This window comes from Diabrotica undecimpunctata, chromosome 1 (genome assembly GCF_040954645.1).
Source record: "Diabrotica undecimpunctata isolate CICGRU chromosome 1, icDiaUnde3, whole genome shotgun sequence".
Classification (NCBI taxonomy): domain Eukaryota; kingdom Metazoa; phylum Arthropoda; class Insecta; order Coleoptera; family Chrysomelidae; genus Diabrotica; species Diabrotica undecimpunctata.
The window spans coordinates 121288653-121313939 of NC_092803.1; the positions used below are offsets into that span (position 1 = coordinate 121288653).

The 25287-nt window shown below is 31.7% G+C and overlaps 1 protein-coding gene across 1 annotated transcript in view; it reads right to left on the minus strand.

Moving 5' to 3' along the window:
* The window catches only part of LOC140431240 (zinc finger MYND domain-containing protein 11), a 61120-nt gene that overhangs the window by 31785 nt on the left and 4048 nt on the right, over nt 1-25287 (minus strand). The window contains exons 2-6 of the mRNA XM_072519176.1: nt 24985-25177; nt 16614-16668; nt 14816-14974; nt 6856-7101; nt 248-461 (exon numbers count right to left, since the gene is read on the minus strand). Coding sequence (XP_072375277.1) covers nt 248-461; nt 6856-7101; nt 14816-14974; nt 16614-16668; nt 24985-25175 — 865 coding nt within the window. The 5' untranslated portion in view covers nt 25176-25177. The remainder of the gene's footprint in view (nt 1-247; nt 462-6855; nt 7102-14815; nt 14975-16613; nt 16669-24984; nt 25178-25287) is intronic.

The window sequence follows — 25287 nt, forward strand, 5'->3', positions numbered from 1 at the left end:
TTTCATCAAAGCTGTTGGCTTTTCCCCGTGCTACAATGTTAAAAATTCGCATAAGAATTTAGTATTCAAGATCTTACGGATTTCCGCGTTTACACCGTCTGGTCCAACTCCCTTATGATTTTTAAACTATAAATTACATATTCTACTTTTGACTCAAATACTGGGAGTCTATTTAAATCTAAGTTTTCGTCATAAGCGTGGCCTAACTAAAGAAGTAATTGCCGTATAGATATACTGAAAGACTTACTTCCGTGGAAAATTGTAATATTATGTTGAACAGTTAAAATGTCCCCTAAAAATTCTGCAAACTTCGTGTAAGTCTCCGTGTTCAGCTTGACCTCAATCACAGACATATCAGTATGTTCGCAAAATAACTGGCTCGCTCTCCATGCCAATTCAGACTCTGACATCCACTCAGGCTGATCTTCTGGTGCCATTGTTCGCGTTATATTTTTTGGCAGCTAAAATAAAAATTATTATATAGTAAGAAATTTTTTTATTTACTAATAAAATATTTTCACGATGGAACTTGATATGGAACACGAGGTCGAGAGTTTGGTAATTAATCATATAAACAACGTAAATAATCAAATAGGTTGTTTATATTGTAGTGCACAATTATTTAGAAAAATATGATTTTATAGATGCCGACGATTAGACTGCCGGCAATACTTTCATTTTAAACCAAGGTTGGTACCAAGCATAGACGTATATATTAACATAGACCGAGCAGTCTGTAAAACTGAGTGACGACAATATCTTTGTTGTCGTTGTTCGTTGTGTCTTTATCTTACATTAAGTAAGTATAGCAGCGTCTCTTTTTGGTCGGGAAAGAGGGAGTGAGGAGTTTCAATGCGCTAGAGAGAGAACAACAAAATCGAACAACCGCCAAAAGATGTCGTCACTGCTCATTGCTGGCATATATACGTCTATAGTACCAACTACCAACACGTTGACATATTGCTGGCGAGACTAGTGTCATTACTGATGCGATATTATGCATGAATTGCGTCATAACGTCAAAATAAACATATTTTCAACTGAAATTGTGGTTAATTACCATTAAAGATAATAAATCATATTAAAATGCCACAAGAAAATAGTTTGCGAACAATATCAAGAAACCGGTATGCGCCCACCCTTATTAATTTATTTTTAAAAGAACAAGGTAGGTACAGTGTTAGCAACCTTGGAGACTGAGATTATTATACCCGAGTTTTTACTGGTACACAAGTAATATAAACACAGAATATCAAGTATATAGGTCACAATCGAGGTTAGGTTATTTTACTGGAAGTTGGGAGTGTTCAATAGTTTAAAAATGTTTACATGGAACAATTGAAGTAATTGATGAGTTGTACGCTAATAGCGCTATATTGAAATGTACTCTATTGCATCAACAATCATCATTTCGGCGCCAAATAAAAATAATTTGAAATTAATTAAGAAAAATTTGTTTTTGGGTCTTAAAATATGGTTTGTGAAAATTATAGTAAGGATTATTGTAAAGGCATGATAGTTCATAGTAAATAGGAATGTAGTTATAGTATAACTACTATAATTATTATAGTTTGGCTGCTAACACTATGTAGGTATCGAAGATTTACTTTTCGATACAATATCAAATTCTGATTTTGATAGAATCATTTTTGGTATACGTACATAATATGTATATATAATTATTACATCAAAATACGTATGACGAACAAAGAAATATAAAATATCTAATATTTTCTTAGAACAAAATACTAAACATACTTTAGAAAACTTAAATGTATTTATTGATCTATTAGCAACAATTGTCAAGATATTAAATAAATAATACTCCATCGGACGGGCCAAGTCTATCAGTGCTTAAGGTACTGAAAATTGGCAATAACTTTTTATTATATAGCGTTAGAATATTTATATTCCATATACCTTCTGACTATTTAAAATAAAGTTAACAGTTACAGCCTCCATTGTGTGATTCCCCTAATAATGCATTATTTCCTGTTCTTTGTTAATTTTCCGCAACTATTCATTTTTAATACGGTCTATTTATGGTATACGTAACATTCTAGCGTTCTTCCAATTCTTCCAGGCCACAATCCCCTTATTTGAGCTCAATTTACTTCAATTGAATTCAACATTGAATCATCAGTATAATGACATATCTCCCACGATGCTCCTTAATTATTGTCATTAATTCTGCTTTGACCAAGTCCTCTGCAAATAAAATGCATTTTCTCCGCTTGACGAACATTGTTCTGAAGCTATTTTCCTGTGGCATCAATACAATTTAATATTTTGTATTGGGAATAAGTCAGAATTTTACTTTGACGTTTTGATTTCCGCTTCGGAAATCGTTCTCAAAATAAAAAACATTAATAAATTAAACAAAAAAAAAATTGTTTAATTTATTGTTTTTTTTTTTTGAGAACAATTTCGAATAGTCCAGTCGTCGGAGATTTGATCTCTAAAAATGAGACGAACAAAATGAATTTTGCTGAGAATGTCAATTTTGGGACCCCAAAAAAAAGTATACCACTCCTACCCCACAATTCGACGGAAAAAATTCTATATCTTTTGATCAGACTGTTCTAGCGACAAAAATCAAAATGCGTTTTAAAGGTGAAGATTGGAGCTTTAGTATGCAATTTTTGTATTTTGCCTCAAATGAAGTCAGTTTTTATAAATCTGTTAAATAAATAAACGCGATTTTTGCATATTTTTTATCCGTCGCTGTGGAATTTCCATTGTTGGAGCCTAATCTGCAAAGCCTATAACATGAAATTTCGATTTTAAGTTTTGGCAACAAATATGGAGCATTTGAAATATGCCTAAAAAACGCCGAATTTAACTTTCACATTACAAACGATCGCACGTCACGGGATGTGCTTCCAGAAGACGGCATTGACTGGAATTTGTAGCTTAAGTTGTGTTGTCTCGAAAAAACTACTTGTGCAATCGAAAAGAATCAGTTTTAAACATTTTAGATCTTCATTTTTAAGAAGGTGGCTTGTCCTACTTTTTCGATTATTATAGTAGAGACGGTTAAGACTTCATTATTGTTGTTCATAAAATTTTTTGATACTTTCATAGATTTTGTTTTTTTTCTTTAATTTATCGTTGTTCCATAGATATTGCATGTGTTATTTAGATGTTGTATCATATTTTGCAAATCACTTAAAATTATCTGCAACTATAACTGTATCATTAGTATAGCGAATATGATTGATAACTGATCCACTTATTATGATTAAATATAGCTTGCTTATATGGAATTAGACTGCTTCACATTTTATGATGCTTGAGTTCGCTCAAATATAGCTTCCTGATATGGAATATAATCTTAAGTATATACATTAAACAATATGGGAGATAATACACAGCCCCGTTTAACTTCTCTTAGTATATTTACTTCTCTTGTTCCAGTTCCATTTCTGAATCCCAGTTGAGACTCACTTATTTCTAGATCTAGTTTTTTTGCAGATTCTGTTGTGTATAACTTTCAAAAAAGTTTTAAGTACATGATTCACTACGGCAATCGTTCTTGTTCTGAATATTCTTTAGCATTAATCTTATTTGGTATTAGAATAAACGTTGAGATCAACCACTGTTTAGGCATTATGCGCATCAAATATAAGTCATTGTAAAGTTAGATTAATGTATCTGGTGATTTATCATCAATTAGCTTTATGAACTCTATACGTAGTTCGTCGGGACGCCTACACTCTTACTTCCTTTATTACTTTGTTTTATTGCAATGTAAAATGGGTTTAACGAGCAGACAATAAACAAAATTTTAAACCAAAAACTTCATAAGAAAGCCCTAAAATTAGTCTTTCCACAAACAGAGAAAAAACCCAGTACTTTCTACTCGATTACATATACAGGCAAGATATCAACAAAAGTAGCAAAACATATAAAAAAGAAAGGAATAACGCCAGCTTTCAGAACAAACAACAACAACAAATATATTAAGAACAAGAGCCAAAAAAAGCACTTACACAGAAGTGTATACAAACTTACATGTGGAGAGTGCCCAAAAACTTATATCAGTCAAACGGGTAGATCCTCTAACAAAAGTATAGCAGAACACAAAACGGCTTTCAATAATAGAAAAACAGATTCTACGTAAGTATTTGTCTTAAGTAATGACCAACTTACGACAAACAGCTCTGCCCTTCTCAACTTATTCAGTTAAAGACTATAAAGTGTAAATGCATAAAAAAATAGCTAATTTGAGAAAGACACTCTGCCGAAACAGCTGTAGTGACAATAAATTATAATACATTTTATGGAATTGTTGACAAAAAAGTTTTCAGTGTTTTACTGTTAGATAAAATGAATTTTCATCAAGTAACGGTCGAATCCATCACTTATTTACAATGATGTCTATTTGATCTCTATTATATTATTATCCCTATCAGCAGGTGATGTTCAGGTATATAATCTTTATTTTGACAATCGGAATTTTTGCTTATATCGACGTTCAAAATGAATTTGGCGACACTAAGATTTATGGCACATTCATCAAAAATAATATTTCGCCAACTGTCAAATTGAGTTTTCATCTAATATCTAATCAAATCACGACGGGCCTTATGCTGTTGATAGCGTAAACATTAAGCGGTTTCTCTGATATAATTTTTCATTTCCATCTTGTAATTTTCAATTGTTAGTTCCATACATGTTTCCATGTTAACTTTTTTTGTTTTTTTATAAAGTTTTCTTATGATTTCCGTTAAAAGTGACCTTATTTCTATGTATATACTGTATAAGTGAACATCTAATGGCCTAAAGTGTAATTAAATTATTAAATTTTAATACAGCGAATGCGATTAGCGGTCCTTTTCACCGATTCCAAAATTCAAGAGCTAATGCAGAGTAAATTTAATGCAGTGATTTGGTTACTTTGCAAAATTCATTGGTTCTAAGTAGTTCATGAATTTATGGGAGGTCGTAAAATCTGTCACTATCCTAAACTATTTCATTTACATTCTGCGAGTCAACTGTTTCAAAGATCAGATTTACTCCTTCTTCATCTCCTAGTTCCATGACCGTTATCGATCATTGACAGCAGCTCTAAATAATGATGTAGTCGATTTAGAGCCAGACAAAATCTAATTGATAAGAAGTTAGACGTTATGTAAAATTTATTTGTAGTCAAAAAATGACTGGAATATTCTGGATATTTAAGAAATACTGAATATCATGCAATGTCTTAATCCATTCAGTCACAGCGTCCTCCTTCGCGGACAAAAACTTGTTAAGCATCGTATTGTCGAATAGTAGCATTTAACCTTCCGAACTAACATGTGTCCTAAAGAAGGACAGTGTATGTACTCATTTATGAATGATGGTGTTACCTATGAGCGAACGCAGTACGAATGAGAAAGTTTCGCGCTCATCTCCAAAAGGGTGGAAATTTGTAATTAATTTACAAGTAGAACTAAAAGCTGACATATATATATATATATATATATATATATATATATATATATATATATATATATATATACAATTAGTTTGATTGTAAGAAGAAGCTTAATAATCTATGCTTTATTTAAATATACACTTACCGTTCTTCTTATACCTAAGGACAAACGAACTTCATGACACATATTGTGACACGAATAAAAATATTTGTTTTTCTGGACAAAGCGGTTTAGTGTAGGACTTTATCAAGGTACGACTACCAAGATAAGTGAGGAATATAGTAAGTTTGGTGCAGTAGCTAGTAGCAGCTAGCTGAGAGAATTACAGAAAAAAACATGGGCTGTAATTCGATAATTATTTTAGTACATAATCTCTTCCAGTTCAACAATTCAAAAAATATTTTTGCTGTTGGGTGTGTAAGAGTCAACAGATTTGCTAACCCTACACCAAAAACCGACAAAGACATGAAGAAAATAGGGAAGAGGTACTTATGATACAGTTGTAAGTAAAGAGTGATCATCACGAAATGGTTTGGTAATAAACCAGTGATTGTTGCATCTAACTTTGTTGCTAGGTTGATTGCCAAAAATGGGACAAGAAGAATAAATATATATGATATACTTCAAATATATTGATGTACTTCAACCTGAGGTCGTTAGGTTGTATAACCAAAACACAAGAAGAATTAATAAGCTTGATTTTTTACTTAGTATATATAGTTCGTAAGTTTGCTCTAGAAAATGGACTATTCGTATGATTACAATTGGCATTGAAATGACACTGGCTAATTCCTGGTTAGAGTATAAAGACCAAGCCAAATGTCTCAGAATACCTAAACTGCACATTCAGGATCTCTGGAAATTTTTACAAACTTTTGCAGAATATTTGATAGAGCATAAGGAACCACCAAAATGAGGACTTCCCTCAAATAAAAATGAATGTAGCGTCCGATATGCATTTGGCTTTTTTTTTGATAACAATAAATATCTTAGTAAGTGAAAGACGGAAAAATGCTTTTACTATGTGTCAAAAATGTAAGATACATTTTTGTATGTTCAAGGAAAGGAACTATTACTTTCATATGTATCATAACAAATAATTTTGTTTTTCTTTTTGTGATAATTCAATATATTTCAGTTTTTAACTCTTTTTTAATGTTTTACTGTGACTACCTAAAGTAACTTTGTCCTTGTAGAAGGACATTCAATAAATCAAAAACCAAAGAGCTATAGCCAAATTCTATGTGGTAAAAATCTTCAAAAAAATAATAGAAAAAGACTGACAAGTTTCAGATTTTTATTTGTATTATTTCTTGTAGCGTGACTGAAAGGTTTCATGCTAATAAAAGAACAACGATTAGTATAGATCACATTGAAAAGATTTATCTATACAATGCCAGTTTTAATGTTAACCAAAATCGTAAACACTTACCCAATTTCTAATCCTGTTTAAAACAAATTTCAATACATAATTAAGTTCGGCCTTGTCCATGACAGCAGATATGTCTATTTTTTCTGTATTACATATTGAACACTTGCTTTCATCGAAAGTTGTTGAATTCGACGAACTCTCCGCTTTACCACCTTTCTCAGGTTCATCATCAAGGACAATTGTGTCGGGGTCTGAAGACGTCCCTGGTTGTACCTCTTTTGTGTTTGCTACCCTTTGAGGCACTTTCTAAAAATAAAAAGGAGATTTTTTTTGACATAAAATAAAAGACACAACAAATCATTGGCACGCTACTTTTAAGAGTCTTCCAAAATGCTACTAAATAATAAGCTAAGATATATAGCATAACGGTATGCCATGATTAGACACTCGGGGATTTTATGTAAATTCTCAGCCTTTTATTTGAATACAAGGTTCTTTAATATATGAAGATTTATAAAACACTTAAAATGGTTTATATTAATATACAGTGTTAAAGCCACTTATGGAATAAAATAAAATATAATGACGCAAGTGCAAGAGAAATCATTAGAATACAACAAACAGGCATATCTGTTTCGTGGACCTTACAAAGGCATTTGAGCGCGTCAAATTAAAAGACGTTATCCACTTACTGTATGCAAGAGAGATACCTCTAGGAATAATCAAAATGATCGAAAATATCTACCAAAAAAATACAATAAAAGTAAAAGTAGAAGAACTAACCGACCCTATTGAAGCTGGAAATGGGATAAGACAGGGAGATTCCCTGAGTCCTCTATTGTTCAATATGTTTATGAACGAAATAATAAAAAAAGTAAGAACTAACAAAGGATACCAAATGGGAGAAAAACAACTTAAAATAATCTGCTATGCAGACGACGCAATACTATTCACTCAAAGTGAAGATGATTTACAACGTATGCTGCACCAATTTAATATAACCGCCAGAAAATTTAATATGTTAATTTCCCCAAAAAAGACAAAATGCATGGTTACAACAGCAAATTTATTAAGATGTAAATTGGAGCTGGAAGGTCAGATAATAGAACAAGTGATGGAGTTTAAATATTTAGGCATCACATTATCTAGCTACGGAAAGCTCGAAACCGAAGTGGAAAATCAAGTGAATAGAGCAAACAGAGCCGCAGGCTGCCTAAATGGAACAATATGGAGAAATAAAAATATCGGAAAAGAAGAAAAAGAAAGTCATCAGACCAATAAAGACATACGCGGCACAAAGACTTGACACAGAGAGGACGAAAATGATGTTAGAAACAGCAGAGATGAAAATACTTAAAAAAACTGATGGTAAGACACTATGGGACAGAGCTAGAAGTACAGATATACGACCTAGATGCAAGGTGGAGAACATCAAGAATTGGGTAAGAAATAGAAGAGTAAAATGGAACGATCATATAAGCCGAATGACAACAAATAGATTAGTAAAGACGGTAGGAAGGAAGACCACGAAAACGATGGAACGAAAACTTACTGGAGGCACATTGAAAAACAGACAGAGTAATGTCTATATAAAAAGAAGATTAGCTTGTTAAGCAGATTTTAAAAACAAAAATATACAGGGTGTTCTCTTAAAAATAAAGATGATGGACTATGTTAGATTTGTGTGAATCATCCGGTACATATGGTTAAAAAACGAATATTTGGATTTATTCCATAAGTGGTTTCCACTGGACTTCCACTGTATAATTTCAAAATTTCACCCTATAATATTCATAATAGACCCTGCATGATATAGTTCGTTGAGATCAGGCTGTTAAGTATCGTTTTAAATATAAAAATATACAGGGTGTTAAAAATAAAGCTTATGGACTATTCTAAGCTTACGTGAGTTACCCTGTACATTTAAATTTACGTTTAAAAAGCGCATATTTATAAATAGTTTCCACCCTATATAAAAATTTTATATATTATATAAAACTAAATAAATTCAATACAATTTGTAGACTCGTTAAGTCTATAGCATATACATAATGAAATAATTTCATATGCATTGTGTCTTTTGTAATTTTTTATTATATAACTCAGATTTGATCCTATCAATAATTGTTTAAGGGTTAAAAAAATAAAATACCTTGTTTTTTCGGTTACTATTAAAATTTTATCAATCGAAAGAAACTTTCATAAAGTATTTTATGCAATTCATGATCATATTAATCATAAATATTTAGAACAGTTAATTAATTATTTTCAACTTCATTATTTCACAAAAATCTTTAAAAAGGCATTATTCATTGTAAGTATCAATTAACGTAGTAACATTCCAATTGACTCATTGAAGAGACAAAAACATTTTTGTATTATTCATGATTTTAAATACTATCAAAACAATAAACAGTTATAGATTCCGTTTTCATTGGAAAGTTAAGTTCTTAAAAATATAATGGGAACAAAGAGATAATTCTAAAATGCTTTCGTGAAATTATCAATAGTTATCCATTTAGTTTTACGGTTTTATGATAAATTTCACTTTTGTGTTTTCATATATATTTTTCTTGAATAATAATTCAGATCAGCTAAAGTTGAAGAGAAATCAGGAATGGGAATAGATATGTAATTTATATGGCAGTGTTTCACCAAAAGAATGAGAGATTTAGCTGTCTAAATAAAGGTAAGCACGCACTTGTCCGGATCAGCCCGCAACTAGGACGTGTACGAACTCATTACTTTATAGCCCCCCATAAAATTAATAGACCCTCCGAGATATAGCAAACTGATCACCGGCATCCTTTGGAGACCCTTATACTGATCCCCTCAGTTAGGTAAATTCATCACCAGCAAATTCATCACCAGCATTTTTGCCCCAAGGCACTGGTTTCTAATGCGGAAGATTGCCTGATACCTGTTACATTTCTTTACGTGGTGATCTATTAAATTCAGAAATTATTTTAAGCAAATTTCTTTAAAATTTAACTGGTACATTTTCATCGGATGTCTCACGGTAAGTAGCCTATTAGACGTATCTGCCAATATAGATGGATTTAAGATCTGAAAATTCAGCTGCATAGATTTTCGATAGTGAACTTTTAATGAAAATATTTTTGAACACGTGCTATATATCGGAAATAGTCAACAATTACTCCAGTCGTCATAGACGAAAATACCACTGAACCTCTAAAAATCATATAAACAAGATGAATTTTGCCGAGAATGTCAATTTTAGGACGCCAAAAAAGATGCAAAAAGTTTACCACTTTTACCTCCGAGCTTTCCGTTAAAACACCTTTCGTAAAGGGAGAAAACGAAAAAAAAAAAAAAAAAAAAAAAATCGATTTACCAAGATAGAAAATCAGTTTTTATAAATGTGTTACATAAATAACCGTGCTGCATAAAATGGCGATTTTTGGCATTTTTTATGATTCTCATGAGATCAATACAATTTATCCCCTTCATTGACCGTTCAGTGAGGGAGTTTTGATTACTAGAGCCTAATTTTTTAAACCTATAGCATGAAATTTTAATGTTTAGTTTTGGCAACAATTGTGAGGCATTTGAAATATGCTTAAAAAACGCTGAATTTAAATTTTCACATTAAAAACGATCTAAAACGTTTAAAACTGTTCTTTTTCAATTACAATAGAACGTTTTTCAAAAGTACCTAACTTCTGCTACAAATTACACCCAAACCGATGGTGGGGGGATATGAGGGGGACTTAAGGAAGAAGCCAGGGAGTAAAAGTTGTAAACTTTTTTGCACCTTTTTGGGGTCGTATAAATGCCGTTATTAGATTTGCATTACACTTTTGAATTTCTCGTTGAATTCTAGGGGTACTTTGTTGAACATACACTTGATATATTTAAGTCTTACCGTTTTGACGTTATTTGACTTTTTCAGAAATAATAAGGGATTGTGGACACAAAATATCTGAAATACAGGTGAAAATAAAAACTGAATAGAAGACGAAAGAAAATTAATTTTCTACACGGGAAAGCTACAGTTCATGGCAATTTTTTTTTTTAAATTTGAGTTATTAGCAATTTATTTATTATGACAGAATGCATCAAAATGCTCAAGTGCAGTTTCCTGGATTTAAGCATCGGTAAAAATTAATTTTATGGTCTTTACCTGCCACGGGATACAGGTAGACAAGTGATCAGTTTGCAAATTTCTCCAAGTCTATTTTAAAATCCTGGTTTATTTGTGATGATGAGTTTGCACTATCTATGAGTGCATCTATCCTAATCCGTAATGAGTTTACGTGTACTCCCGCAACGGAACGCATCACGACGCGCGACGATCGGCAATTTAATATCTTTGTACATGTATGAATGTATCAGCACACACAGCGGATACTAGTTTCGACGAAATGGTTTCTAAATGTTCATATTGCTCTAAAGCTATCTTATTGTCGCATCTTGATACAGTTTACTATGTTTATTGGGAATAAACCAAGATTTTGTTTTAAAAATTTCGTAAAAAACCTTTTAAAGTCAAAATGTATTTTGTTTTTTGAGTATCAGTTTTTACAATAAGAGTCCTTGATATTTTTCGTAACTCATTCTAACTAATTTGTCTTAATCGATTAAATCACGAAATAAAGAAGCAAATTCACTTTCCCTGTTTCGTTTTTTACAATTTTCATATATCCATTTATTACGCTTTCTTTTTGGAAGTTTATTTTGTCGTTCCTTTTCTTGGTAGAACAAACTAACACTAATAATTTTTAGATTCATCTTCCATGACATATGTAAATCCAACGGCTAAGCTGACATGATTTTGCCGAGAAATGCGCGTTACAGCATTTAATTTCTTGCTGTAGTGGTGCGTTTGTTGCCGGCTGATTCGGTCAAATACACGCTTACCTTAACTCTTCGTACGAAATCAAAACTTAGTTCGGTTTTCATTTATTTATGGTCAATTTTTTGAGCTAGCTTACTCGGAGGTATTTGTACATATAGTTTTAATCCCGAGTCTCGATGTTTTGATATCTTGTATTCTACACTTCTTCAGTGGTGAAGAGTTCGTAAGGAATATTACTATATCGGTATTAAGAGTAGCTGGCGTTGAAAGCTGATTTTACCAAAACTCATAAATTTCTTCTTGGCTTGGATACGATTCATTTTCATTTTTTATCCGTGAAACTCAGTATTCTATTGAACGCCTTTTCTAAATGCTCAAAAAGTGTTTTGCCGCCTTTGCGGTTGTTACTAACTTTTTATCTCTTTCGGCAGTCTGAATAAACGGATAGTTTTTGTTTGAATGTGTCCAGGCCTGTTGAGTAGTGTTGTTTTCTGAATTTCTAGTTATCAAGATTTAATATATATATATATATATATATATATATATATATATATATATATATATATATATATATATATATATATATATATATATATATATATATTCTTCTTAGCCTTCTCTCGTCTATTTTTGGACATAGGCGTTTCCCACCTCCTTCCATCGATCTCTATCCTGAGCAACACACTTCCAATTTGTTCCAGCTATTCTTTTGATGTCGTCAACCTATCTCATCTGTGGTCTTCCTCTTGGTCGTCTACCGTTGTAAGATCTCCAATATTGTATTGTGGTGTTCGAAGATTGGTCTTTTTGTCTAGCAGTGTGAGCTGCGAAGCTTCATTTGAGTTTGGAAATTTTTGTTGTGATTTCATCAACTTGTGTTTTTGATTTTACTCGGTCGTTCCTCTTTTTATCTGACACTCGTATACCTAACATTGCTCTTTTCATTGCCCTTTCTATTGTAGCTAGTTTATTCATATTTGGTTAGGGTCCAGGTTTGACATCCATATGTCATGATAGGAAGGATGCATTGGTTGAAGACTTTGCTCCTCAAGTATTGAGGTATTTTGCAGTTCTTCAATATCCAACTGAGTTTTCCAAAAACTGCCCATGCCAGTCTTGCTCTTCTAGTGATTTCCGCACTTTGCATTTTCTTTGTCAAGTTTCAGAATTTGGCCTAGGTAGATATATTCCTGGACTTATTCTATCTCACTGTCATTTATAGTTATACGTCTGGGATCGCCTGTGTTGATTTTGTTTTTGTCATATTCATTTTAAGTTCCTTCATCACAGTTTGTAATTCCTCGAATGTGCTCGCTATAATCAGGATTTCGTCAGCGAATCTAGGTGGTTTAACTTGTTGCCATTAACGTTGATGTCATATGTTGATTTGTAGTTTTGAAGACCTCTTAATGATGAGATGGGATTTGTATTTTCGTCTAGTTGTACTATCATAGTTGCGTTTTCACATATATTATGTACTAGTTGCCTATATCTTAAATATATTCTACAATTATTATTAGCTTGTTCTATAGCCCACATCTCGATACTATCAAATGCCTTTTCATAGTATATGAAGGCAAAAATACGGGTAGTTTGTACTCATTTGCCTTCTCTATCAGTGTTCTCATTTTTAGCAGATGGTCTGATGTCGGAATGCGCGATGTTTATTAATAATTTAAAAAAATCGATGTTGAACGCTCGATGGTCGATGTTTTGCAATCGATATTTAGGTATTCGTTAACATCGATGTTAAATAAAAACATCGAATACCATTCAAGTATAGATTATTGCTTTCACTGGTTGCATCTGTTGCAATCTGGTAACTGGTGGTTTGACGATTGCAAAATCTATTCGCTAATCAAATTAATTGCCAAAAAAAAAAAATTCTAATAATTAACTGCAATAAATTTCCAAAGAAACAAATATTAACGCGTTCTTGTTTTATATAAATTAAAAATTGCAGAATTCATAACATAATACATAATCGAAATGTACTTTTCTAAAGCTTTCTGTCTTTATATTTGAAGAATACAACATATACATTATAAAAACATGCCAACACTGCCAAATCGAAATATTTTTTTCCATGGTTGACATTTGCGGCTATATTCAGCTTGTACTTTCCTTTAATTTAACCCGGTAAATCGTAGCAATGAAACAGGATAACAGGAAAGCTGTCATAAAAACCAGTATTTTTACAAGACATTGATAAGCATTATTGGGGTTTATAATTTTAATATATCACTTATTTGTATTTTTTTCTAATAATTTGGTTGTGTTTAAGATATCTATAAGATTATTTTTAATTGTTTAATATTAGGTTAAGGTTACACAGTTACACCACGTTTTTCAGCAATTATATCACGTTTATATAATACTTATTTAATTTATTATTTTAGCATTATTCAACATTTGTAAAAACATCGATGTTTCTATAACATCGGTGTTTTCGTTTCGATATATCGTTACTATCGATGCTCAACATCGATGTTTTTTACCGATGTGGCATCCCTAGTCTGATGTACTATATCCTTTGAGAAAGCCAGCCTGTTCAACCGGTTGGTAATTATCCATTTTGTAAGTCAACCGATTGTTAATAATTCTCATAAACAGTTTGTATACTTGACTGAGTAACGATATAGATCTATAATTCGTTAGGTCACATTTGTCTCATTTTTGGGGAAGAGTACTACTAGACTCTCGTTCTTGTCTTAAGGAAGAGACATCTATATATATATATATATATATATATATATATATATATATATATATATATATATATATATATATATATATTACATAATGTAATAAATAAATAATCAGAACAATTGTAAGCCGTTTTTAGGAATATTACGGGCACTGATAGCATGGAATTGCACCTAAAAGACTTCTCTAGCACGCCAGATTTTGAAGTGGAATTATCAAATAATCGTGAAAGTTACCTTGTGTTTTGTTTAATCTGTATCTCCACCGACAATAAAGTATCTTTAATTAGAAATCTTGCAAAAAGAAATTAACCCACAAATTTGCATACATTTTTAGCAGTAAATGTATTTTAAAGTTAATAGTAATTAATATGTTTTACAAATTTCACTATTTTACTTAAAATTGCTCTCACTATGAACCAATTTCTTTCTTTCTATAAGAAGCCATTCATTTTATATAAATTTTTATGAGCAAATTTAAAAAATGTTAACTTACATGATTGGCAAAGTTCAATATTCCTCTATGGGTGTCAAATCTCCTTCTGGCTGCCCTAATACAATTTTTGTGGAATACACGGCAGCATTTGGTGCATTCTATCACTTCACCGGCCAAATGACACTCAAAACAGTACCAGTCTTTACCATCACTGGTTGGCTAAAAAACAATTTGTAGAATAAACTTAAAACAACAGAGAAAATTCTATTCGTTCTGTGCAGCTGACGAGAGTGGATATATCGGCCAAATTTGTCATCACCGTAAGATTTTTATAACTTATAATTGTATATATATATATATATATATATATATATATATATATATATATATATATATATATATATATATATATAATTATTGTTCAAAACGATGGTAATATTTGTCCCATGGAAAACTGCTACAGTAATAGTAAAAGTGGTTGCACTTTTTGTCGATTTCCGAGTCAAAGTCTTAAAACGTATCAATGTGAACTGTGGATTACAGCTATAACGTCTAATTTATATACTCGTAGAAAGAAACTTTTATGTAATGATTACTATAAATTAAATTCCACATATTGTCACAACCTACTATAAACTTATAACTAGTTTTATAAAACGCTTCTGTCAAACAATAATACTATTATAATAATTTATAAATGTAATTTATATACTTAAGAGTAAATCTGCATTTACAATTGCACAAAAAGTGAGGTTAGAATTATTATCCCAAAAAATCCTTATTGAAATAATTATTTTAACTCGTTTTTAGCAAAGATATTTATTTATAAGCATACAGACCGATAATATCTTGTCAATTCAATAAAACTAATAACAGCGCTTCTTATATACAGGAATACTAATACTAGAATCATATGGAATAGTCGACATCCTGTTTCGCCATACCTTGCTCGCTATCTCGTAGGTTCCCGAACATGCGTCATCCTTCTGAGAAATGCAACCGTTATATGGGGTATGTAGAAATGAGCTTTTTTGTTAAATATTATTGTACAAAACATACATAAAAGCTAGTAAAATGATTATAATATATAAATTCAACTTGTGTTTGTACAAATATCCAAATTTTGAACTGTCAACAAATTTATTTGTAATACATAAATACTACGATAACGTTATTTGTATGTAAACAACTAATATACAGACAATATTTACGATTAATGACAATTTTTTTGACAATTACTGCAGATTTATAATTCTTTTCAATGGTGTAAATCTTATCGTGATATAATAACCTATAGAGGGCGATACTTGTTCAGCTGTACGGAACGAATACGAATAATAACATAGGATATGGTCGACACAAAACAGAAAACTCAAAGTTTGTTGTATTGTCTTAATAATGCCATGGACTAAGTAGACGACACAATCATATTGTGTAATAATTATAATTATTAACGTTATCATTACAGCAATATGTCAAGTTTTAAAAACCAAAGTGATTGTGCCCCAAGTGGATAGAACAGTTTGGGCCAAAAGCTCTAAAAATTATTCAAATCCATTTAGTCATAAAATAATAAAATTAAACATATATCAATATTAACAGTATTAATTTAAGATCAGGTAATCTTTTATATTACTACAGAAATAAAGAAAACTTCAAATTCGAAGAAACAGGAAGTGAACACTTCCAAAAAAAAACTTTTGATCTTAAAAAAACATGTATCTCCCATAACCCCCCATAAAGTTTTAAGGGCGTTTCTTGTTTTTAAATTTTGGGAGCTTTCAAATCATTTGCTTTTGTTTATTAGGTTGAGAATGTGTGGCTTTTATACATTTTGTCTTAATAAATGTTTACTTACTTCTTCCTGCATAGGAATTTTGTATGTGTTACTTGGTTCACTTTTCTTCACTGGGCTAAAAATTATAAACATGTCAATACGAGAATTTAGGATAGAAAACTTTTGCAATATATTTTTATGCTACTACTTATCATATTGAGGGATAAGGAAGGAGACTAAAGTTTTAAACAATCGGGGTTCCCTGGAAACGATTTAATCCACTAATCATTTATCAACCACCGGATCCCCAGAGCCAATACAGATTTATGTAACCACATAGATGGAGATACCCAGCTGTTATTTCAAGCAAAACAGCTTGAATACATACGTTTAAATGAAGCAATTATAATAAATTCTTCTGGCACAGACGTATTTTTACAATTGACATACATAAAAAACTTCAAAACTTGTCGAAGAATATAGTTTTGTACAAAATATAATACATTCTTTAGCAAAAAACTTAGTTCACTATCATTGACGCACTTCTGTCTTTACACGCTTTAAGCCATGGGTTCCCAAACTGGGGGGAGCGCCCACCTGGGGGCGTGAGAACATGTTAGGGAGGGTACGAAACAAGTTGAACAATAAATTAAATTTAGGTAGTCTTTATAAATTCTAAATTAACCATGATCTTTAGAAAATTAAAACAAACCACTGTAATATCTGACTTTATATCAAAAACTTAAAATCGAAGGCTTGGAAGAATTGAATGTTAACCGTTCAATGTGGCAACCGAGCGTTTCCATGCACTACCTCCCTCCTTCCCTGCCACCCTCAGACGCAGGCCAGCTAATCAATTGTGACTCAGTGTTTGAGATACCTCGGCCTAGCCTGTATGTGTTCTTGCATTGTAAGTGTTGTAAGATTTTAATTGTCGTAGTTGACTTTCAATATAGCGTGATTTGAGAAGATATTATAGTCAAGATGAGCTCAGCAAAGAAACGCAAGTATAATGATGATTATATCAAAGAAGGGTTTATTTGTATGCTCAAAGACAATGTCGAACACCCTCAGTGTGTAATTTGCTATGAAGTATTAAGCAATGATGCAATGAGACTTCATCGTCTTGAGAGATATTTGTCATCCAAACATAACTCTTTTAAGGACAAACCAAAGGAATTTTTTGCTACAAAATCTGAAAATTTAAAACAGATAAAGTTGTATAGTACTGGTTCTACTGCGCAGTCATCTAAAAAAGTGCTTGAAACTTCATATGAAGCTTCACTTCTTATTGCTAAAGAAAAAAAGTGCCATATTATTGGAGAGATGCTTGTTAAACCGTTTCTGTTAAAGGCAGCTAATATTATTCTTGGAGCGCAGAGTAAGCAAAAGTTATTTCAAATACCTCTTCATGACAACACTGTGAAACGTCGCATTGATGATATGGCCGAAGACATACAAAACCAGGTAGTTGATGCAGTAAAATAATCGTCATTTTTTGCTATTCAGCTAGACGAGAGTACAGACATAGCACAATGTTTTCAGTTAATTGTTTATGTTCGGTATATTGAAAACGAAAGAATGAAAGACGAGCTATTCTTTTCTACAGAGTTGTAGACCACGACAAAAGCTATTGATGTTATGAAAGCAGTGTCAGACTTTTTTAACAAACATCTCTTGGCAAAAACTGATAGGTGTATGTACGGATGGCACGCCTTCAATGCTGGCTTCTCGCTCAGACTTTGTGCAATTGGTAAGAGAGAAAAATGCTGATGTGACTGGGATACATTGTTTTATCGACAAGCCTAGGCAGCAAAAACCCTTCAAAATGAATTAAATGTTGTCTTAAAGTTGTGTATTAAAGTAGTCAATTACATAAAAAACAGTGCGTTGAATACTCGACTGTTTAAAACTCTTTGTGAAGATTTAGGAAGTGATCACAAAACACTGTTATTTCATACATAAGTACGATGGCTCTCAAAAGGAAACATGTTGGCAAGATTATTTGACCTTAGAGATAGAGCAATCATCTTCTTGGAACATCAAAAGCAAAATGAACTAAGCGTGGCCTTCAAAAAACATTGTACCCAAGTAATATTGGCTTATCATCAACTAACATCTTTGACTCGTTGAATCGCCTTAACCTCAAACTGCAGGCTGGAGGCTCAAAAATGGTTACTCATCGTAATGCGATCAAAATGTATATTGAGAAATTGCAACTTTGAAGGCCTAAAATATCAGCAAACCCCTACAATTATTCAAATATGCCAAAAGTATAGTCAATCTCAGAAGAAGCACGCTTCAAGGACATTTATAAAGGATCCGGTTTGAAAATCTAAATATCAAGCTATTTGCAGAGCATAATTGAAGAGTTTCAGAAAGATTTCCCAAACACTTGTGACGACAGTATTTGCAGAATGTCAACTGACCCATTCCATGTCAACATGACTCCTAACCAGAATCACTTCAAGAAGATGCTTTGCAAATAGTAAAACATAATTCCTATGCCAAATATAACTTTAATATAATCGACAAACCTTCATTTTGGTTAAAATATTTCAAAGTGTATCACGGAAGATCTTCGTTGATATTTGCCTTTTTCAAGCACCTATTTGTGCGAAAAAGCATTTTCTACACTTGTGGCAATTAGAACAAAGTATCGGAATAAACTTGCTGTTGCTAGGGACTTGCGTTGTGCACTTACTAAAACTCAACCACGAATATGTATACTAGTAAAGAAAATGCATGCCCATCCATCTCACTAACCAACCTAATCTATTTTTCTTTTATTAATAAAAATAATTTTTGTATTTTATGAAAACTGATATTTTTGTATCTTATTTATGGCAGTATAAATAAATGTTTTGTTTTCAATGCAATACTTATTTGTTTTTGCTTTGTTCCTAGGCCCATACAATTTATTGTTGAGAGGGGTGGGGGGCGAGAATTTCAACAAAAGGGGGCGTGGTACAAAAAAGTTTGGGAACCACTGCTTTAAGCGGATGTGATACTATATCCCGTTTTTTTTTCAATTAGCAAGAAAACAGCTTATTTAGCTTATAAAAAATGCTTATTCTGTTTGCTGATAGGACAAGATATAAGAACTGTTAGTTATATGTCAGCTTCACATATAGCCCTTCGAAAAAATCAAAAACAGATAGATACAGTGTAACGTCACTTAGGTACAATTTAGCTATTGTAAAAAATACATACATATATATATATAAAAATACATATATATATATATATATATATATATATATATATATATATATATATATATATATATATATATATATATATATATATATATATATATATATATATATATATATATATATATAAATTGCCTACCTCGAAATCGGCATTAAAATGTCATATTTAAGGTCTGTCTGGCAAATTAATGAGTCAAACCAGGCTAGTTTGCCACTAATTAATTCATATTAAGTAATGAAGTATGGATGGATTCAACAACACGATAAGTTATACTCGCCTCGTATTTCGGTGAGACTGTGTAAAAATAATATATTTATCTGTAATAAAAGCAGGCAATAAAAATTAGAATGAAAGTACTCTACCAGGAGTAGTTATTAACTGCAAAATTATCAATTACTGAGATGTATAATAATACAAAGTTTTAATATTCTCATCGATATTTACATTCAGATGTGCCTGGTATTATGTTTGAAAATATGGGCACTATGGGCAGTCACCCACTTAAAGTTATCATCGAATTGTTGATCAGTCCACGTGGATCAAGACCCAATAAAAACATCGGATATCGCTATTATGACAAATCACAATCCGTTATCTTATATCGGCAAACTTATGCATTCTTTGGGTAAGATAACAATATTTGCCTGAGCGACCGAAACCATAAAGTAGTTTATCCGAAAAAATTTCGTTTCGACCGCGCAGTGGTTTACACTTGGGTAGGTAGGTATATTTTATTTTATTATAAACTTTATTTTTAAACGAAATATTGTTTATTTGGATGAGACGTGGTATGATACTCATGACACCTTGAAAAAAAGTTGGACGAATAATAACAAAAAGTGTTCTAATTCAGTTACAACCATAGACAAAATTACACAGAATAACTTACAAAAGAATTTTCAGCTATCAATATGAGGGAAATGAAGTATAAAAAAAGTTTAGGAACTCAGGAACCATAGATGTAAACGTTCAATGTTTTTTTGAAGAAAAAACAGAAGTTAGTTTTTATAAAACTCACAAAGAACGAAAGTACGTAAAAATTTGTAAAAAAACAGTAAACTTTATAATTTTACGAAGAGACTTTTAAAATGTGGCACCCGTGGTGTGATAATAATTCTGCAGCTGAAGAGCCAGTGGAACCCTATAATCAATTGGAATATTTACAAAGCTGTGTAGTAAAACGTAAGCGACATTTTCAATACCTCTTTGACGATCCCAAACATATGCTGAAACATGTTTATGAAGGATTGTGTTCTGAATTGTCTAAATCAAAGGCAATTGCAGAAACATGTTTATCAGAGTGCCAAAAGCAACCTGCTACAAGATTATAAGAGAAACATCTTCTTCTAGACAGAGGAGAAATGATTGTGCAAATTCAGACATATAGAACCGCACTTAAAGGAACCTACAATCAGAACAATATACAAAATGGATGCGGCTAATATTTTTCCAACTATTGAAAGCCTTCAAAGTGAACTGGTTCGAAATGACATTCTCTCATATTCAGCAACAACACTTTGATGATTTCTTAAAACCCATAATTTTAAGAAAAAACTATAGACAAGCGCCAAACACTAATGGAAAGTACTAGAATTATTTCTTTAAGAAACAATTCTATCAGATAGATAACTGAGTATCAAAAAATGAAACGAAATGTTTATTTAGATGAGACCTGGTGTGATACTCATGACAGGACAGAGAATTATAATTTTACACTGCGGTGGAGAAACTAGTTGGATCGACGATGAATTATTAATATCTGCAAAAAAAATTAAAGACGCGTCTCTAGATTATCATGAGGATATGGAAAGTTTAATTTTTGAATCTGGTTTGAAAAATCTCTTCTTCTGAGATTACCTAAATATAGTGTGATTGTCATGGACAACGCATCATATCATTCAAGATTAATGAGAAAATTCCAAATATTACTTGAAACAAATTACAAATTCAAGAATTTTTATTTGAGAAAGATTTGTACTTTGAGGCATCATATAGTAAAAAGCAGTTGTTGGAGGTTGTTTATAGTAGACAGTACCAAAAGGAATATGTTGTTAATAACTGTACTCGCAGTAATGGGCATACCGTGCATAGACTTCCTCCTTGAAGGAAATATAAGAAGAAGAAACGTGGCTCCCTAGATATATCACAGAAGTTAACAACACCGATATTTTTTATTTAAACTGTAAAGTATTGGTCACTCTAACATTGTTGCCATTTTGATAGTATCCTACTCGCTCTTGTGCCTATAAAATTTCCAACGAAATTACGTGCCGACTGCCGACTATACATCCGAATTTTTTCGAACAAAATACTGTAACGGAGTATTTACAAAATTATTTTTGTACAGTTAAGAGAAAAAAAACTCGGACGAAATAATTGTCCATGTCCATGCATCATTGCATCAATTTAAAATTAGACTGCTGCGGTGTATGTACATGCTCTGAATGATGTTGAAATAAAAGTCACGTTCAAGAAGACTACAATATTCTCACAAGAACTATTTAAAACTAAAACAAAGACTAAAAACTGTCAAACTATCATAATCATACACATATTTAGTCTACTAAAATATCAAAGAATTACAAGTTTCGCACAAACATGAAATCATTCTCCTTGCCCGTATTACAGATAATACTATGAATAAAGGTATAAAAATAAAACTTTCCAGAATACTTTTTTAAATATCAAATTTTAATGTCAAATTTATTAAAAAGAGAAAGTTACATATTTGTAACACAAACTTTTAATTAGAAAAAAAATATCCGACAAGTAGCATACGATTTTTTCAAAAAATCGCCATTTTCTTCATAATCCAAATTACAAATTCAGGTACATTTTTTCGCGGAAATGTCCATAGTATATTATATTAAAATAAGAATTCTAAATATTTAAACTCAGCAGAGATATCGCAAGTTAAATCTAATATTTCATTAAAATTAAAAAATCTAAATATTTGCTTTTTTCTTGTTTATTTACATAATCCCCCGTCATCATCATCTTTGGCTCGATAATCCTCTGAGGATTCTGGCCTGCTCTAAGATTCGTCGCCATTCTGTTCGGTTTCTGGCGACGTGTTGCCATCTTCTGATTTTTAGTATCCCTAAGTGGTCTCAACTCCATGTAACCACCTAATTCGCAACCGGCCTCTGCTTCTTCTTCTATAGGTATTCGTGTCGTTAGTTTTTTAGCAATCGTATGGTCTGTCATTTGTATTATATGTCCAGGCAATCTAAGTTGCTGTGTTTTAATGAACGTTACGATATCTCGTTCATGAAAGAGTTGATATAATTCGAAATTATATCTATTGCAACGTTGCCCTTGGCCGTTTAAAGCTCCAAATATTTTGCGGGGGTATTTTATGCTCGAATATTCCCAAAAGTCTTTCATCCTTCTGGGTTAGAGTACTTGTTTCCGCCATATGTGACCACTGCCTCAGCAATGTTTTGTATATAATAATTTTAGTTCTTTTTTGGATATTTCTTGAGTGGAATTGTTTTTTGAGTTTCATATGTTTATCCTTTAGGTTTGATGTTCTTCCTCTGATTTTTGTAATTACAAGAAAGTGTTCACTATCTATGTTTGGATTTGGTTTATGGGGAAGTCTTGTTCCTCCTACTATCATGTTTTTGGTGCTTGCAAAGTTTCTTAGTCTCAACCCCTTATAATTTGACTCTTCATGCCAGCTTTCACATCTTGGCAGGAAAAATTGCTCTTTGCCAAATTTTGCATTAAGGCCCCCGGCAATTATTTTCACGTCATGACGTGGACATCGATCATATTCTTTGTCTAAGGTGTCGTAGAATTCATCTTTCCACTCGACCATACATGTTCCCCCACTCAAATTAAAAATTATATTTAGAATAGTGCAGATTCTTATTATGAAACATTTTGGATAGTTGCCAGCGAGTTATGGTTTTATCGAATACTAAAATACTATTTGGGCGTGCGCCGCTCGCATATCTCGTTTCCAAAAGTAAATGAAAATTTTATGGAAAGATATATGAATTATGGATTGGTAGAAAAATATTTGGACCGATCAACAAAAATGACAACAGTAGTAAACGTAGATGAAAAAACTACAAGCTTCGGCGCTTTAGTTTCAAACAAACGAATCTTAAAATACTACCGCATATCTTTCACATTGACAGACAGATATCAATGACCAAAAATTCGTAGACTTGCGACGGAAATTTGAATTAGTTAGGAGGAATCCACATAAAGGAAAATTTAAAATTCAGTTTTATAAAGAATCATATTTAGATTTATTATGCACATATACAAAAATCGAATCAGTAGATCTATCTCTAAAGTTCTTAGATGGTTATAATTACAAAGGTCACACAAAAGTGGAAAGGCAGCATGTTAAAGTAAGTTGTTTTCCGTCCACAAGAGAATAGATTAAACAAAGATGTAGTATAAGTATAATAAACGATAGTGATTGATACTGGTATATATATTACAAAATTCCATGAAAATGAGTCATTAATTTGGTAACGTCAATCTACGAACCAAACTATGAAATCCGACATTAATGAAAACATTTAATTGTCTGCAGTGCCTTCTCATAGAAAGACAGAATCGTTTTTGCGTTAGTAAAATGGCGTATTTATTGGTTTTCTGCTAACAGTCATTTTTAATACTTTATACTGAATTCAGTATGAGATTAAAATAGTTAATGTTTATAGATTTCTTTTTTTTTAGGCATGCATATTTCAAAGATACATCAAGTTTTCAAAACATCTCTAGCTTGAGTTTTGATGTTAAAATAAAAAGTGCTTTTGTTCATAATCAGTTTTCATGCTATTTAAATTGATTGTGGTGTCTTGAAGTTATAATAATTTTAGGTTTACATCGTCATGTAATAACAAATTTTTAAGTCAAAGAGAAACCATTCCTACCTTGTGACACATTCCAAAAAAAATTAGTAACTATAATATTTATATGTGGTCACATGAAACTTTGAGAACAGTGATGGTGGATATGCGATTTCGAAGGAGGAAAGCGATGAATAACAGAAAAATTCTAATGGAAAAACCTGATATACAAGTGCTTCAAAGAAGTTTCTTATGAATATTAAACATTATAAGGAAGGAAATCGGCCCATAATTTACATGGATGAAACTTATATTCTTTCCTATCATACTCATGATAAAAACTGGAAAGACAATACATACCACAAAAGGTTTGTATTATAATTAATTTTATGGTATAATCTTTATATGTACTGTATACTTACCAAATTAGCTTATCATTCAGTACTTGTTTGATATAGAGATCAACTTTTTCTGCAGTATAACCACTTTCTAAGTTTTGCAAAAACTTTGTGATTTTTGTCACATCTGCAGCGATGCGTTGATGGTTTGCTGTTCTAATAGCATTCCATATTCTAACTACATGAATGGGATCAGTCTGTCTCCTAGTGGTCATTTCTAAAAATTAAATAATCATGATTACTATCACTGGGGTAACATTTCTTTACACATATGACTAGCTTCTTCATGAGTGTAATAAAATAGGTAACTTAGGTTTCGATTGTATT